The 16,247-nt window shown below is 46.9% G+C and overlaps 1 protein-coding gene across 1 annotated transcript in view; it reads left to right on the top strand.

Moving 5' to 3' along the window:
• LOC146339305 (uncharacterized) overlaps positions 1 to 16,247 on the top strand; it is a 235,057-nt gene that overhangs the window by 120,834 nt on the left and 97,976 nt on the right. Inside the window, 3 exon segments of the mRNA XM_084811682.1 lie at positions 1,833 to 2,099; positions 3,059 to 3,175; positions 9,085 to 9,204. Of these exon segments, the coding sequence (XP_084667808.1) occupies positions 1,833 to 2,099; positions 3,059 to 3,175; positions 9,085 to 9,204 (504 nt within the window).

The following is a 16,247-nucleotide window of genomic DNA, read 5'->3' as shown; positions in this document are numbered from 1 at the left end:
GGAGTGGATGAGAAGAGCTAAAGGGGTCATACGAACACAAGAAGAGCTGTGCTGGATCAGGCCAAGGCTCCCTCTAGCCCAGCATTCTGTTCACACCGTGGCCAACCACCTGTTGACTGGGAACCCACAGGCACGACACGAGTGCAACATGGGCTTACACTCCCACACTCTGGGATATGCATCCCCAATGCACATCCCATTGCAAGGAGCACAGGGCAGAGGAACGACATCCACAAGCAAAATGCACATCTGAATATGGAAGCCATTCCTCGGCCCTGTGTTACTTGTGATGGGATGTGTGGCTTCCACATTCTGATGTGCATTTTGATGTGCATAGGAATGTGGAACTTGTTCCTCTGCACACGATACACAGTGAGATGTACATCCCAATGTGAGCGAGTGTCACCCTAGTTGCCTCAGCAGTGGGAAGAGTTCCTGCTGTCTTTCTGTCTCCCCTCCCATTGCCCCAAAACAAGCAGCAGCAAATTGGGGAAACAATATCTGCAAAAATGCACAAGGGAGTGGAATTCAGGGATTTTAGTGCAAAGATTTTCATGCACCCAGAAATAGCTTTTACAGTAAAAACTGAACCGTGCAAACATTTGACACAATGCTGCGTTAGTCTAGAGGCAGATAATCCCCCCTCCCCCTGGGTTGAGGGTAGCATGACAAAGTCATCGTTGTCATAGCTTGTTTGCACACTGTCTTTTCTGCGCACAGATGTTGTATACTTTTGTAGTGCTTCAAAAGCCTGAAAAATCTGTTTCGGAAAGATACAGTAATGGGACAAAAGAACCAAGCGGTTATCCCATTGGAAGAAATGGCACTGTCCTGGCATAGGAACATAGGAATCTCCCTTACCCCGACTCAGGATGGACCCATGGTCCATCTGGCCCAGTATTGCAGACACTAACTGGCAGCAGCGGCTCTCCAGGATTTCAGGCAGAACTTTTTCCAGTCCTACCTGGAGATGCCGGGGATTGAACCTGGGACCTTCTGGATGCCAAGCATGTGCTCTACCACTGAGCATGTGCTCAATCCCTTCAAGATAGTTCAGTATTTCTATCCTCACATTTACTTGCTTACTGAACTCACTGGAGGCAAGATTCAAACCAGACATTTTCACCTCCACCATGAGGGCTAGCCACTTGACACCATTTTACTTAAGTGCAGCATTAATATAATAAGAGTGTTGCTCAGCCTGCAAGCAGAATAGAAAGTATGTTTGGTTACCCTGTAGCTAGCAACATTAGAGAGAGCCTGGAAGATGGAATGTTTTGTTTCTGAACCTTGAGGACAGGGACTGATTTGGTGATGGCCACCAACTCTGACAGGGTTTAAGAGTGATGCATCAAATTCATGGAGGATAAGGCTATCAATGGCTACTAGTCTCTGGGTGCTAGTACTGGAAGTACTGCAAACAGTACCTGCAGTACTGGAAACAGTATGTACACCAGCTGCAGGGGAAAATGAGCGGGAGGGCGCTGTTGCGCTCATGTCGTGCTTGTGGGTTTCCCGTGGGTAGCTGGTCGGCCACCGTGTGAACAGAATGCTGGACTAGATGGACCCTTGGTCTGATCCAGCAGGGCTCTTCTTCTGTTCTCATGATTCTCCCACCACCACTCAGTGTTGGGGGGATGGGAAAATATTTTCAGGTTATTCACACACTAACTTTTTACTGCTTTCATTTTCATCAGTGGTGCTGACCCAGTATAGTTCCAGGTAAAATGCAGCTTTGAAGCACTGGGCAGAAAACCCCCTTTGCAGATGGCTCAGCTGCCAGTCCTTTTCTTCCCTTGCGACTCACAGGCTGTGTTTTCTTGTTTCATTAGGCGGTTGCAGAACAGACGTTTGTGACAACTGTTATTAGCAATTCTAGTGACTCTGCAGAGTCAGAGGAAGCAGCTAACCACATAGGGCCCCGTGAGTCAGAAGCAACGAACGCAACAGGCAGTCCGACAGGACAAAACGCAACTCAAAGGAAAAAGGATGAGAACTCTTTATGGCAGTTGGGAGCTGCTGAAAATACCACTTGGGAGACCCAGGAAGGAGTTTGGTCTCTGGAAGAGATGTCTCTGAGGAATGACACCAACAGAGAGGTGAAGCACCAATATCGCAGTTCTAAACCTTCATGCAAAGTGTGTCTGTATTTTTTCCACTGCTGGTTCAAGCAGCCATGAACGTAAGTGAAGGCTGCTATGGGGAAAGTGGAATCCTCCACGCCACTGGCTATTTGAGGGAGGGCCACAGCAATGGCCTTTGCACGTGCAAGATTCCAAGTTCCAATCCTGGCATCTCCAGTTAAAAAAGGACGGGGAAACACGGGATAGCAAAGATCCAGTGGAGGCTGGTGGCTCTGATGTCAATGGGGCGGTGAATCCGCACCTTGGAGAGCTCCTTTAGAGTTCTGGTGGGTTCCGACTGAAGCCTGGAGCGGATTTACCGCCCCACTGACATCAGAGCCACCAGCCTCCACTGCAAACATCCCTGCCAGATCAGAGTAGACCAGCCTTCCCCAACATGGTGCCTTCCAAGTGTATTGGACTACAATTCCCAGCATCTCCAGCCAGCCTCCCCTTAATCCTTTCTCTAGTCTAAACATACCAAATCCTTCAGCCCTTTCCTCTCTGTGTTTCTCCTACAGTCCCATTATCTCAGGGGTGGGCAACTTGTTGGCCCTCCAAATGTTTTGGCCTACAATTCCCATCATCCCTCACCCCTGGCTATGCTGGTTAGGACTGATGGGAGTTGTAGGCCAAAACATCTGGAGAGCCACAGGTTGCCCACCCTGCATCATCTTGTCTCAAGCTCGTGTTTTGTAAATCCTTTCTAATTTTGTCAACACCCTTCTTGACAGCAAAATCACCACAGCACTCCCAATGTGGTCTTTCCAGTGCTGGGCAGGGTGCCATTATTGCTTCCTGAATGTCTGAAATGATTTTGGTGATCCAATCCAAATTGGCATTGGCTGTATGTGCCACAGACTCACATGCTTGGCTGTCATGTTCAGTTTAACATCCACTGCAAGATCCAGAAAGAGATTATTCTATTTTTTCAGTGGGAACACAGCTCCATTCACCTTGATCCAGTATCCCAGTTCCATTCCCAAAAGAATACATCCCATCCAATGACAGAGACCTCAACAAAGAGGAAGATAGATGAAGACTTATTCAAAGTAAGCACTACTTCCGGGACTTAATAAATTCCCTATTTCCTTATTTGACTTTTTGTCTCCCTCTTCTTTTTAAATCATAGAATCATAGGGTGGGAAGGGGCCTACAAGACCATCGAGTCCAACCCCCTGCTCAGTGCAGGAAGCCTGCTTCCCAGGCGGTCTCCCATCCAAGTACTAACCAGGGCTGACCCTGCTTAGCTTCCAAGATCAGACAAGATCAGGCACGTCCAGCCCTTAATCTTCTTCAAGACTAATAAAGTGCATCTGTTTGGGGAAATAGCTCAGCTTATCCTGAGTCAATCCAATTCTGAGTATTGGGGAGGTTCCCCATCACTAGATCCGGATTAATTTTGCCCCTCAACCACCACTGAAATCCCCCCATAAAATCAGCAATGGACTCCTTGTTTGCTATATAGGCAGTATTGGCTCTAGGATTTTGGGACCTCCATGCGTATGGCAACCTCATTGCCCCCAACCCCAGATCTGGAGGAGGTGAGATATGCATTCTAAGGATTCTCTTAGACTCCATCTTTTTGAATAATTTGTGCAAAGTGAGAATAGTAGGGTTTTAAGGTGATGGGTTCTCTGCTTGTCATGGATTGCCAGCAAATGCCCATCCTTGCCAGTCTCTGGAGCCAGCCCTATATCTAGGCACTTCACTTTGGGCCCATTGAGGTCAGGAAGACTTGGGCACATTGGTGCAACCGTACATGACTGATGCATGTTAGAAAGTCATTTGCACAGTCAGGCTGATAGGAGAATGAATGCCTTCCTCTGCCCTTGGTCTTGCATAGGATGTGGCTGAAGCTCCATGGACAGAATCCACTGTTGTGTGCCAATGCAGGTGTGAGCATCTTATATAAGAATATGTTAGTGTAATGCTTATCACTAGAGATCTACCAGACAAATTTTGCTCATTTTTTAAAAAGCTGAAGCGTGAGAAGGATAGACATGCAGAAAATTTTGAACTTTTCATAGAATCATAGAATAGTAGGGTTGAAGGTGCCTATAAGGCCATTGAGTCCAACCCCCTGCTCAATGCAGGAATCTAAGTCAAAGCATCCCTGACAGATGGCTGTCCAACTTCATCTTGAATGCCTCCAGTGTGGGAGGGCCCACTACCTCCCTAGGTAATGGGTTCCATTGTCATATTGCTCTAACAGTCAGGAAGTTTTTCCTGATGTTCAGCCAGAATCTGGCTCACTGTCACTTGAGCCTATTATTCCATGTCCTGCACTCTGGGATGATCGAGAAGAGATCCCGGCCTTCCTGTCTGTGACAACCTTTCAAGTACTTGAAGAGCGCTCTCATATCTCCCCTCAGGCTTCTCTTCTCAAGGCTAAACATGCCCAGTTCTTTCAGTCTCTCTTCATAGGGCTTTGTGTCCAGTCCCCTGATCATCTTTGTTGCCCTCCTCTGAACCCTCTCCGGGTTGTCTGCATCCTTCTTAAAGTGTGGTGCCCAGAACTGGATACAGTACTCAAGATGAGGCCTAACCAGTGCTGAGTAGAGGGGAACTAGCACTTCACGTGATTTGGAAGCTATGCTTCTATTAATGCCGCCCAAAACAGCATTAGCCTTTTTTGCAGCCACATCACATTGTTGGCTGATATTCAGCTTGTGATCGACAACAATTCCAAGATCCTTCTCGCCTGTAGTATTGTTGAGCCAAGTATCCCCCATCTTATAACAGTGCATTTGGTTTCTTTTTCCTAGGTGCAGAACTTGGCATTTATCCCTATTAAATTTCATTCTGTTAAATGTTTCATTCTATTAAATTTCATTATTAAATTTCATTGGGTTTTCTGCCCAGCACTCCAGCCTATCAAGATCACTTTGAATTCTATTTCTGTCTTCCAGGGTATTAGCTATCCCACCCAATTTTGTGTCATCTGCAAATCTGATCAGCATTCCCTGCACCTCCTCCTCCAAGTCATTAATACAAATGTTGAAGAGCACTGGGCCCAGGACTGAGCCTTGCGGTACCCCACTCGTTACCTCTCCCCTGTTTGAGAAGATATATGATGTCCACAGCATTCCCACAGTCCACAAGAGAGGTGACCTGATCAAAAAATGAGATCAGATTCATCTGGCAGGATTTGTTCTTGACAAATCCATGTTGGCTTCAAGTAATCACTGCATTGTTTTCAAGGTGCTTCCAGATGGATTGCTTTATCATCTGCTCCAGAATTTTCCCAGGGATTGATGTCAGACTGACTGGTCGGTAGTTCCCAGGTTCCTCCTTTTTACCCTTTTTGAAGATAGGGATAACATTAGCCCTCCTCCAGTCATCTGGCACTTCACCCGTCCTCCATGATTTCTCAAAGAGAATAGACAGTGGTTCTGAAAGTTCTTCTGCCAAATCCTTTATTACTCTAGGATGCAATTCATCTGGCCCTGGAGATTTGAACTCATTCCAAGTAATTAAGTGTTCCTTGACCATATGCCTATTGATCTCAAGCTGCAATCCTGCTCCTTCAGCCTCTACTTTGCCTTTGCCAGGGGGGTCATAGACCTTATTTTGGGAGAAGACTGAGCCAAAGTAGGAATTGAGCACCTCTGCCTTTTCCTTGTCATCTGTTATCATTTTGCCATCCTTATTTAATAGCTGAACCACCATTTCTTTCCTCTGTCTTTTACTATGCACATAGCTGAAGAAAGCCTTTTTGTTGCATTTAGCATCCCTCGCTAACCTCAGCTCGTTCTCAGCTTTAGCCTTCCTGACGCCATCCCTGCAATTCTGTGCTACCTGCCTGTACTCTTCCTTTGTTGCTTGGCCTTTCTTCTACTTCCTATATGTGTCCTTTTTTGTTTTCAGGTCATCTCTAACCTTTTTGTGAAGCCACATTGGCTTGTTCTGTTGTCTTCCACCTTTTTTTCTTGTTGGAATGGTTTGTAATTGTGCCTTGAGAATTTCCTCTTTAAAAACTCCCACCCATCTTGGACTCTTCTCATTAGAGTTGCTTGCCATGGGACTTTACTTATCATTGTTCTAAGTTTATTAAAATCAACTTTCCTAAAATCCAGGGTACACGTTTGGCTACACTCGGCTTTTGCTTCCTTTAGAACCAAGAACTCAAGTACAAGATGGTCACTTTCCCCCAGAGTACCTGTAATGGCTACTTTATCCACTAAGTCATCTCTCTTGGTTAGGATCAAATCAAGGATAGCCGATCCTCTAGTTCCTTCCTCTACTTTCTGTAGGAGGAAGTTATCCGCCACACAAGTCAGCAATTTCCTGGAGGGTCCATGTTTTGCAGAATTTGTCTCCCAACAAATATTGGGGAAATTGAAGTCCCCCATTACTACTACATCATGCTTCCTTGAAACACTGGCTATTTGCTTTTCAAAGTTTCATCCTCATCTTCTCCTTGACTGGGTGGCCAGTAGTAGATTCTGACCACCATGTTCCTTTTATTTTTTCCTCCATTTATTTTAAGCCAGATGCTCTCAATGGGGCTACCAAGCTCATCCTCCTATATTTCTGTGCAGAGATATGTATTTTTCACATACAGTGCAACCCCACCTCCCTTTCTGTTCCTCCTGTTCTTTTTGAACAAGTTGTATCCTTCAGTTGCTGTATTCCAGTCATGAGAGTCATCCCATCAAGTCTCAGTTACACCTAACAAGTCATAATCTCCCTCCTATATTAAGAGTTCAAGTTCATTCTGTTTGTTTCCCATACTCTGGGCATTAGTGTATAGACATCAAAGACCATGTGCTTCATGGTCTGGCTTTCTTCCTACATGTTTGTGAAGACTATTATTGGGCGCTATTAGAGCTGTTCTCTCCATTGCAGTGCATGAGCCTACGTCCATTGTTACCCCCAACTTTACGCCTCCCTTCTCCATAGGATTCAGTTTAAAGCCCTCCTGATGAAGTTCTTCGTGCTGTGGCCAAACACATTCTTCCCAGCCCTTGTGAGGTGCAACCCATCCCTTGCCAACAGTCCATCTTCCAGGAAGTATAGCCCGTGGTCCCAGCATCCAAATCTCTCGCGCTGGCACCACCTTCCTAGTCAGTCATTCACCCAGAGTATTTTTCTTTCCCTTTCTATCCCTCTTCTAACTATTAGAAGGATGGCTGAGAAAACTATCTGGGCCCCGAAGTTCTTGAGTTTCCTTCCCAAAGCTCCAAAGTCTGACATGATTTCTTCATAGCCCCTCTTGGCAGTATCATTTGTTCCCACATGGATGAGAAGGAAGGGATACCTGTTAGTGGGCTTTATGAGTGCAGGCAACCCTTCAGTCACGTCTCTAATCTGTCCCCCCGAGAGGCAGCATACCTGGCAAGTTCATGGGTCTTCGCATCATACTTGGATTTTGATCCCACGCAGCAAGGAGTCTCCCACTACTACTACTCTTCTCTCCTTCTTGTTGTAGGCCTTGGTTTCATCACCTTGGCTTGACTGACCTTCAGCCTCTTGCTCACTTTCATGCAGATTCCCCTGTAATTCTTCCTCTGCAGGCAATCCTCCAGTCTCATCCTGAAGTACCTGGAAACGGTTCCATAGCTCCACTGCTTCCACTGGTGCTGAGTGTCTTCTACTTCTTCTGCTCCTGTCACCCTTTTCCAGTATCCTCTACTGCATTTTTCCTTACCTCAGCATTTCCCACTTCTGCCTCAACTTGCTGTTGCTCTTCAAGCTTCTGTTCTTCACTTTGCTGCTGTAGTTCCACTGTTCTGTCCAAGAACTCTTCATGTTCTCTCCCCCAGAATTCCCATAACTGCTACTTGATCCACTAAGTCATCTCTGTTGGTTAGGATCAAGCCAAGGATAGCCGATCCTCTAGTCCCCCATTACTACTACATCATGCTTCCTTGAAACATTGGCAGTTTGCTTTTCAAAAGTTTCATCCTCATCTTGTCCTTGATCAGGTGGCTGGTAGTAGACTCCAGCCACCGGGTTCTTTTTATTCTTTGCTCCATTTATTTTAAACCAGATGCTCTCGATGGGGCTACCAAGCTCATCCTCCTGTATTTCTGTGCAGAGATATGTATTTTTCACATGCAGTGCAACCCCACCTCCCTTTCTGTTCCTCCTGTTCTTTTTGAACAAGTTATATCCTTCAATTGCTCATTCCAGTCATGACAGTCAACCCACCAAGTTTCAGTTACAGCTATCAAGTCATAATTTCCCTCCTGTATTAAGAGTTCAAGTTCATTCTGTTTGTTTCCCATACTCTGGGCATTAGTGTATAGATATCGAAGACCATGTGCTTTATAGTCTGGCTTTCTTCCTATGTGTTTCTGAAGAGTATTATTGGGTGCTATTGGAGCTGTTCTCTCTTTTGTGCTGCATGAGCCTTCATCCATGGTTTGAAAAAGTTCAAAGCTCAAGCTCTAATAGCCAAACAGTATGTTTCCAGCCACACCCTGTCCAGGAGCCTGAGGCGGTCGGGGAACTACAGGTCCCACATCACTCTGCACCATGCAGGTGCACAGGGAGGAAAACACAAGGGCAGGGACAAAGGGAGGGCCTTGGGCTTCGCAAGTCAGGCCTGCTCTCAGAGCAGCCATATTGGCAGCAGGGATGGTGGTGGAGGCAGTGCCAAACACTGACAGCGAAGGAGGAAAAGAAGCAGCCCTAGGAAAATCCAGGTTTTAAAATGTGAGGGAAGACAAGAGGGAAGGAGCTGGGCTTGAGGCCTGAGGGGAAGAAGCGAATATCATTCAGCGGTGGAGGGTGTGAGGAAGCGAGGACCAAAAGTCCTCAGTTGTGTTGAAGGAAAGTAACCTCCATACTGCTTCCGGATGGCAGACACAGCGGGAGTCAAGGAACAGTATGTTTTGCCCTCAGACTGCTAGCGCCCAATGCAACATGGGCTTTATGCTAGTCTTCTAAGGTCAGGGTTAGGTTTCCTCGGTGCTGCTTCTTTGTGGTAATTTCATTGCTTCCATCTCTGTAGATGCCCACCAGTTTTAAGCTGGAGGCAAAATACAGTTCCTCTGAGCATGCATCCAAAGAACTGGTGGAACCTTTGAAGAAAAGGCGCAAGGGACAAAAAAGGGAGAAAGAAGCCAATCGAGTAAGTAAGGGAAGGAAATTCCAGGAAGGCAACTTGGGGTTTCTTTTTGTGCTACAGTTTCTGTGGAAGGTATTTTGGAGTACCTCTGCACATCTTATCTACAGAACAGCTTGCAACCGTGAAAATCATCAAGCCAAACTAAACATTAAAATAATAAAGGGCTTAAAGCAGGTTTACATAAAATGTACAAAGCAGGAGAAAACAATCCTTCAGATCACATTCCTATGAACAGGGCTTCTACCAGGGCCAGTATGTCTCACCCAGCATTTTCCTCTGTTTCTGTCCTGTTCCAGAACAACACAAAAGGTCACCACGTCTGTTAAAGTGGATCATTTTTAGAAGCATAAATTAGGAAGTTCTTCCCTAATGTTAAGCCAAAATCTGTTTCCCTGCAGTTTCCATCCACTGGTTCTACTCCTACGCTCTGGAGCAACAGAGTCCAACTCTGCTCCATCTTCTGCATGACAGCCTTTCAGATATTTGAGGACTACTATCATGTCTCACCTTAATCTTCTATTATGCAGGCTAAACACACCCAGCTCTTTCAACCATTCTCCATAGGGTCTGGTTTCCAGACCCCTTGCCATCCTGGTCACCCACCTCTTTAAATTTCTTTCCCCTTTCTGTGGGCATTCGAAGAAAATGGAGTTGTTCGTAAGGATGGTGTGCTGTGTCCAGGTTTCTGCTGTTGGTAACTGCCTCTGTTTCCACTATTTTGCTCATAAAATCCATGCAGCACTCAAAACATTTCCAACCTGACATCCATAGTATACTTTACAGCAGGGGTGTGCAACTTCAGAAGGTTGGGGGGGGTGCATTGCTCCCCCCCAAACCCTCCGGGGGCCACACCCCTCCCTCCTTGCTGCAGCCATCATGGAAATGGCAGCTGTTTGATGGGCTAATGTGGAGGGAAGTTCTCCTGGGAAATTAAAACACCCCCCCCACCTTCTTTCCCAGCAGAATCACTGGGAATCTGGAAGCATGGCAGCAGTGGGGACTGTGCCACCGAGGCAGGGGACCTAGTGAGGGCCACAAAACTCCCCCAGAGGAACCACATGTGGCCCCCACAGGTGAGATGTTGCCCAGCCCTACGTTGCAGGAATAAAACCAACTCTTCCACAGCTAAGATTTCAGCTTCCACCAGAGGGTAGCCAACACACACTCAGCACTCAGATTCAGGCCGGGTTGTCTTTTCTGGGAGGAATTACATTTGCAGACTTGGTCAGTGCTGCCCAGCGGTTTGTCGGTGGGCAGCGCTTGTCAGGAGTCAAGGGAAACGGCATGGACCATTGATCAGTGGCACCTTTGGCGGTAGCCAGTTCGGGGATGTGCTTTATGGTGAAGGGGAGGAGTTCCGAGATGGGGCCCATGACTAGGACTCAGGTTGGTTTGGTTTTGTGCAGGATGCCACAGACCTGTGCCCACTTCATCACTGGGGGGGCGACGTGATGCTGATGCGGCATCACCACGCTCTACAACCAGCTTTCTCCACCTTGGCGCCCTCCAGCGTTGTCAGACTACAACTCCCATCAGCCCCAGCCAGCGCAGCCATTGGCTCTAGGTTGTGCTGTGCACAACTCACTGTGACAAATTCTCTCTGCAGGTGGAAAACTAGCTGGTTCATTGCAAGGACTACTAGTCAACGTTAAAAATTGGTGCCTGAGTTTGCTTTTGTGCCTCTCCCCTCCTCATCCCTTCTTCCGTTTGTGCCATATTGTTTCAGTCTTAAGCCTGTGGGCAGGGACTGCCTTGTCGTGATAAGGTGCTCAGCTGAAGAGCGGGACAGAAACGCTCTAAATAAATAACTAAATCCTGTTGTCCTTGGGAGCTGTCCCAGGTCCTGCGTTTGACAAGCTGCAGGTTGTCTGTAACTTGCTCTGTGTGCTATCTGAGGGACAAATCAGCGGGATGGGTGGGCTGCTGATCACATGCTCACCTGCTTGAAAATAAAGAGTGGGGGGAGGCGTATATTTATCACTAAATTGAGAGCGGGGAGGGTGACACCTGCCCCATCCCTCCCTTGCCTCCCTTGCCTCCCTTGCCTGAAGACGCTTCCACATCTGGTTCACTTCCAGTAACGGAATCAGGCTGGGATGGGGTGGCTGGGAGTGGAAATTAAATCGGTGGAGTGTGGGGAGGTAAAAGGGGGAGGGGAGGCTTTGCTGTCCTCCCCTGTGCTCCGTTTAGTGATAAGAGCAGGGATGCTGGAGAAATTCAAGACGGACTAAAATGAGCTCAGATTTCTAAGAATCCGACCTGCAGAACCTGCTGCAGAGCGACCCCCTCAGGCCTTGTGGAGTCCATGGACTTTCAGATGATTTTTTTTTTTACTTTCCCAAAACGTACACATATATATTCATAGGAAAATACTAGGGATGTCAGAGAATTCCACCACGGATCTCGGTGAGGCCGAATGCCAGTGCATTCAGCCCCCCGAACTCCATGGCGGAATGGCCTGCTACCCCCCCGCCCCCCCACGGATCCACCCTGGGATGAGACTCACCTGGGGCGGATCTTCCGGGTGGCGGCAGCTCCAGCGGCGGCGGCGGCTGGTCTTCCGACTGGCTGCCGCCACCGCCATTTCCAGGCTTGTGTGTAAAAAAAAAAAAGAAAGAAAAAGAAGTGATAGGCTACGTAAAGATTTACATAGCCTATCATGGTTGGGTGGGTTTAAAAACAAACAAACACGTATGCAAATGGCAGCGGCTACGGCCGCTGCCATTTACGTTCCTTCTTTTTACCTTCTTAATCTACGTAAATATTTACGTACACTATGATGGCGAAAATAAAGGGGAACACAAATAGCGTAGCGGGCACTATTTGTGTCCCCTTTTGATTCGCCGTTTAGCCTACGTAAAGATTTACGTAGGCTAAAACGATGAATGAAAAAGGGACGCAAATAGCACCCGCTATGCTATTTGCGTTCCCCTTTATTTTCGCCATCATAGTCTACGTAAATATTTACGTAGATTAAGATGGCCCAAAAGAAGGAACGCAAATGGCGGCGGCCATAGCCGCCGCCATTTGCGTACGCGGTTGTTTGTTTGTTTGTTGTTTGTTTGTTTTTTACCCAGAGCCCTCCGCGGCCGGAAATCCAGCTGCGGACGGCTCTGGCCTGGCTGGGACGGGACGGGACGGCTGCTCCACGGAGCTGCCGCGAAGCACAGCCGGCCGTTCGAGGATTCCGGGGGGAGGAACGGAGCTCCTCCCCCCCCACCATCAACATAATCCGCGAAAGGTAAGTCACTTTCGTACATCCCTAGAAAATACATACGTTTCTGCTGAGGAAATGTTGAATGGAACTGGGGACAATATGCTAAATGTTACGTACTGAGGTAAATTGTGTAAATACTTAATGTAAATACTTAAGTAATTATCTGCGGATTTTTCTGCATGATGAAAAAAATCATCCGCACCCGCCTGTGGGTGGACGATGGAACAAAAGGCACCTGGCAATCCATGAAACACAGACAGAGTGGATTTTACACAGTCCATACACCCCTAGATAACAGTAGACCCTTCGCCTCTTTATAGCCAACCTGGCAAGCATGTGTTAAAACACGCACACACCGGGTGTGGCAGTGAGACGTGCTCTCTCCTCCTTGTGACCATATCCTGATGCTGCCTGTTTGTCACCCTCTGCTCTTTGATGCTTCCTTCCACACCTTGCTAAGTTCTTCGCTAGCCAGGACAGGACAGAATATCCCTTCAGCAGAGTTTCAGTTTCCCCGTCCTCCACCACCACCAGTTAATTTTTCCAGCGGCTGTATAAAAGGGCTGTTTTTGTTCTGATGTCCGGAGAGAACACTTCAAAAGTCCAAGGCACAATTTAATATCTCCTTTTCAATGACTCCCTCACCTGCTATCAAATATTTTAAAGTCCTCTTGTCTCCAAGTGGGAACGCTAGATCTGAACTGACTGAAAAATACCTGAATTCCCTCCCTCCAACCCCCTTCTCTGTTTGCAGTTTTGAAGCAGTTTAAATAACTGCATGGCCATTAGTGGGCAATGTGCTAAAAGAGGGGAATTAGAGCCAGGTAGCATACTTTAATTAACAACCATTTTTAATTAAATCCTGGTGCTATAAAAAATAGTTCAGCACAGATTTTAATAACAGTCCATAATAATAACTACAATACAAGAGAGGGGGGGAGAGAGGGGGGGCTGGGTGATCCCTTCTACTGGATGAACTTCTCTTGATCGGGTTTTTGAGTTCAGCATCTGCACCAATACAAGGCACATCACTCCTGATTACAAGGGGAGGAGATGTTGCTTGTTACGCTAGAACACGTGCTTTGCATGCAGAAGGCTCCAGTTTCAAGTCCCCAGAACTTCCATTTAAAAGATCTCAGGAAGTAGGGCTGGAAAATACTCTGAACACAAGAAGAGCCCTGCTGGATCAGATCAAAGGCTTATCTAGTCCAGCATTCTGTTCACACAGTGGCCGACCAGCTGCCTGTGGGAAGTCCACAAGTAGGACATGGCTGGAAGGATGCAATTGCACTCATGTTCCCCACAAGTGGTGCACATAGGCATACAGCTTCTGGTACTGGAGACAGCATATAGCCATCAGAACTAATAGCCATGGATGAGCCTCCTATAAAACTATCCAGATATATGAATTTCATATGTATTCATTGCTATGGATATACACAAAGTCATGTATGCATATTTAACCCCCCCCCCCAAGCCATCCAAATTGGTGGTCCTCTTGTGGAAGCAAATTCCATAGTGTAACTCTGCACTGTGTGAAGAAGTCCTCCCTTTTCTCTGTCCTGGATCTCCCACCAATCAGCTTCATGGGGTGACCCCATTGGGTTCTAGTATTATGAGAGAGGGAGATAAATGCCTCCCTCCCTATCCACTTTCTCCGCACCATGCATCATTTAGTACACCTCTATCAAAGGCAATGTCTCCCCTTACTAAACAGTCCCAGATGTTGTAACTTTTCCTCATAGGAGAGTTGCTCCAGTCCCTTGATCATTTTAGTTGTCCTTTTCTGTGCTTTTTCCAACTCCCATCAATTTATACTTGAAGTTGGGATTTTTTTGGCCACAATGTAGATCACCTTACACTTGTTTACATTGAACTGCATTTGCCATTTGGATGCCCATTCTCCCAGTATGGAGATATCCTATTGGAGTGCCTCAGAATCCTTTTTTGTTTTAACCACCCTAAATAATTTGGTGTCATCAGCAAGCTTGGCCACTTCACTGCTCGCTCCTAATTCCAGATCATTTATGAACAAGTTAAAAAGCATTGGTCCCAATGCAGATCCTTGTGGGGCCCCACTGAGCACATCCCTCGATTGGGCGAATTTACCATTTATTTCTACTCTCTGCTTAAGTCTGAGACTTTGAAGAATCACTCCCAGAACAGGACATGGTTTGACTCAGTATAAAGCTGCTTCTATGCTTCTTTAGTCTGGAATGGGCATCCTTTTTTCACTCAGTTTTTATGGAGAATCCAGACAATGCCATTGCCAAACCATTGTATTCTGTGTTGTCTTTATATCTTTCTTCAGCCCTGATATGTAATGATTAATCCACCACCACCATCACTTGAAGCACAACTGCAGTACAAACCTATCCACTGTGGGCTAGCAAAGCAAAACTGAGGCTTTTCAATGCTATTGCTCCTATAATTAGTAGTTTCCTCCTTGTCCCTTTCTTTTAAAGTTTCTAAATAGTTGCTTCCTGTTCAGTCAGCATGGCTGTGGTAGTCCTGAATTACTCTTAATTAGTCAGTTCCTGTTCCCTGCTGGAAAGACAGAGGAATACTTGTTTCATCTTTGCAGCCAGAGCAATTGCACGTTAATGTATGAACACAATTTTGTATTTTCACAATTGTGATAATTACTTTTTTAAAGAAAAAAATTCTTGAGATTATGTGGTTCAGCTGCTTAGGGTGGCAAAACCTCTCCCTGCTTCACAGAGTCCCTGTGTCTAAGCTGCTCTGCACTTTCCAGAGTTTTGCATCCTCAGTTGATGATACAACTTCTGTTCCACTCTGCAGGTCACCTAGCTCTTCTCCACCTCTGCACTTCCTCTTTCTCCCTTTCTCTCTTTCACTTAACACTTTTAATGTTTTCCAAATCATGTCCCCCCATTGATCCACAAATCTCCATCTGGAATGCAGCACTGATGACTAGGGATGTACGAATCCCTTACCTGGCTCCGCAGTGGGGGATCCACGGTGGGGGGGATGTGCTCCGTCCCTTCCCCCAGAATCCTTGACAGGGGGAGAGGCACTCCATCCCTCCCCCCGGAATCCTGCCTGGCCGGCTCCGCTCTGCGTCCAAGCCGTGGAGCCGCCGGCCGGCTCCAGCTGCCCGCAGCCAGACATCCGGCCGTTGGGCAGCCCTGCAGGGACGCAAATGGCAGCTGTTGTAGCTGCTGCCATTTGTGTCCCTGTATTGAGCCGTGATAGGCTATGTAAATATTTATTTATCATTTCCAGGTTATTTCTCACCTTGACTACTGCATCCTTCTGTCAGGAATGAATCTGAGCATGTGGAGATATCTAGCAGCTCAGATTCAGCATGGGAACAGCCAGAACAGGGGGAAGCTCCCTTCCTAGGGAGCTCAGATATGGCAAGACCTTCTTCCAAAGACCTTGGCACACAGATGGCTCGGCCTGAAAGACACCCCCCCTTTCCTCCTCCATGAGAACCCAGGTTTTGGAGGAGGAGGAGAGTGAGGGGCGTGACTTGAGGGATGCTAGGATCCATTGCAGGGTGAAGTGGGAAAAGTTAGAGGCGGAGCTCAGACACTCCACCAGGTTGCGTGAAAGCCAACATAGGAGGGAGCCACTGTAAGGCAGGGGCATCCCTCTGAAGCAAGTCTAATTGAGAAGTTCTTGTTCAGACTGCTGGCAACTTCTCTAATTTCCACTTTGGCTCCTCGACTGATATTCGTAATTGTGTGGAGTAGCTGTTTTCTTTGTAGCCTGAGAGCTTCCTAGAATTTGCATTTGTAAGGAACCTGGTCAGTAACTAATAAAGTAGTGAGCCTGAAGCCTGGTATCCTGGAGTGTGTTGATT

The sequence above is a fragment of the Heloderma suspectum genome, chromosome 7, assembly GCF_057233095.1.
Source record: "Heloderma suspectum isolate Gila_16-S chromosome 7, 16-S_ref, whole genome shotgun sequence".
NCBI lineage: Eukaryota > Metazoa > Chordata > Lepidosauria > Squamata > Helodermatidae > Heloderma > Heloderma suspectum.
This window is presented reverse-complemented; position numbering and strand designations above follow the sequence as displayed.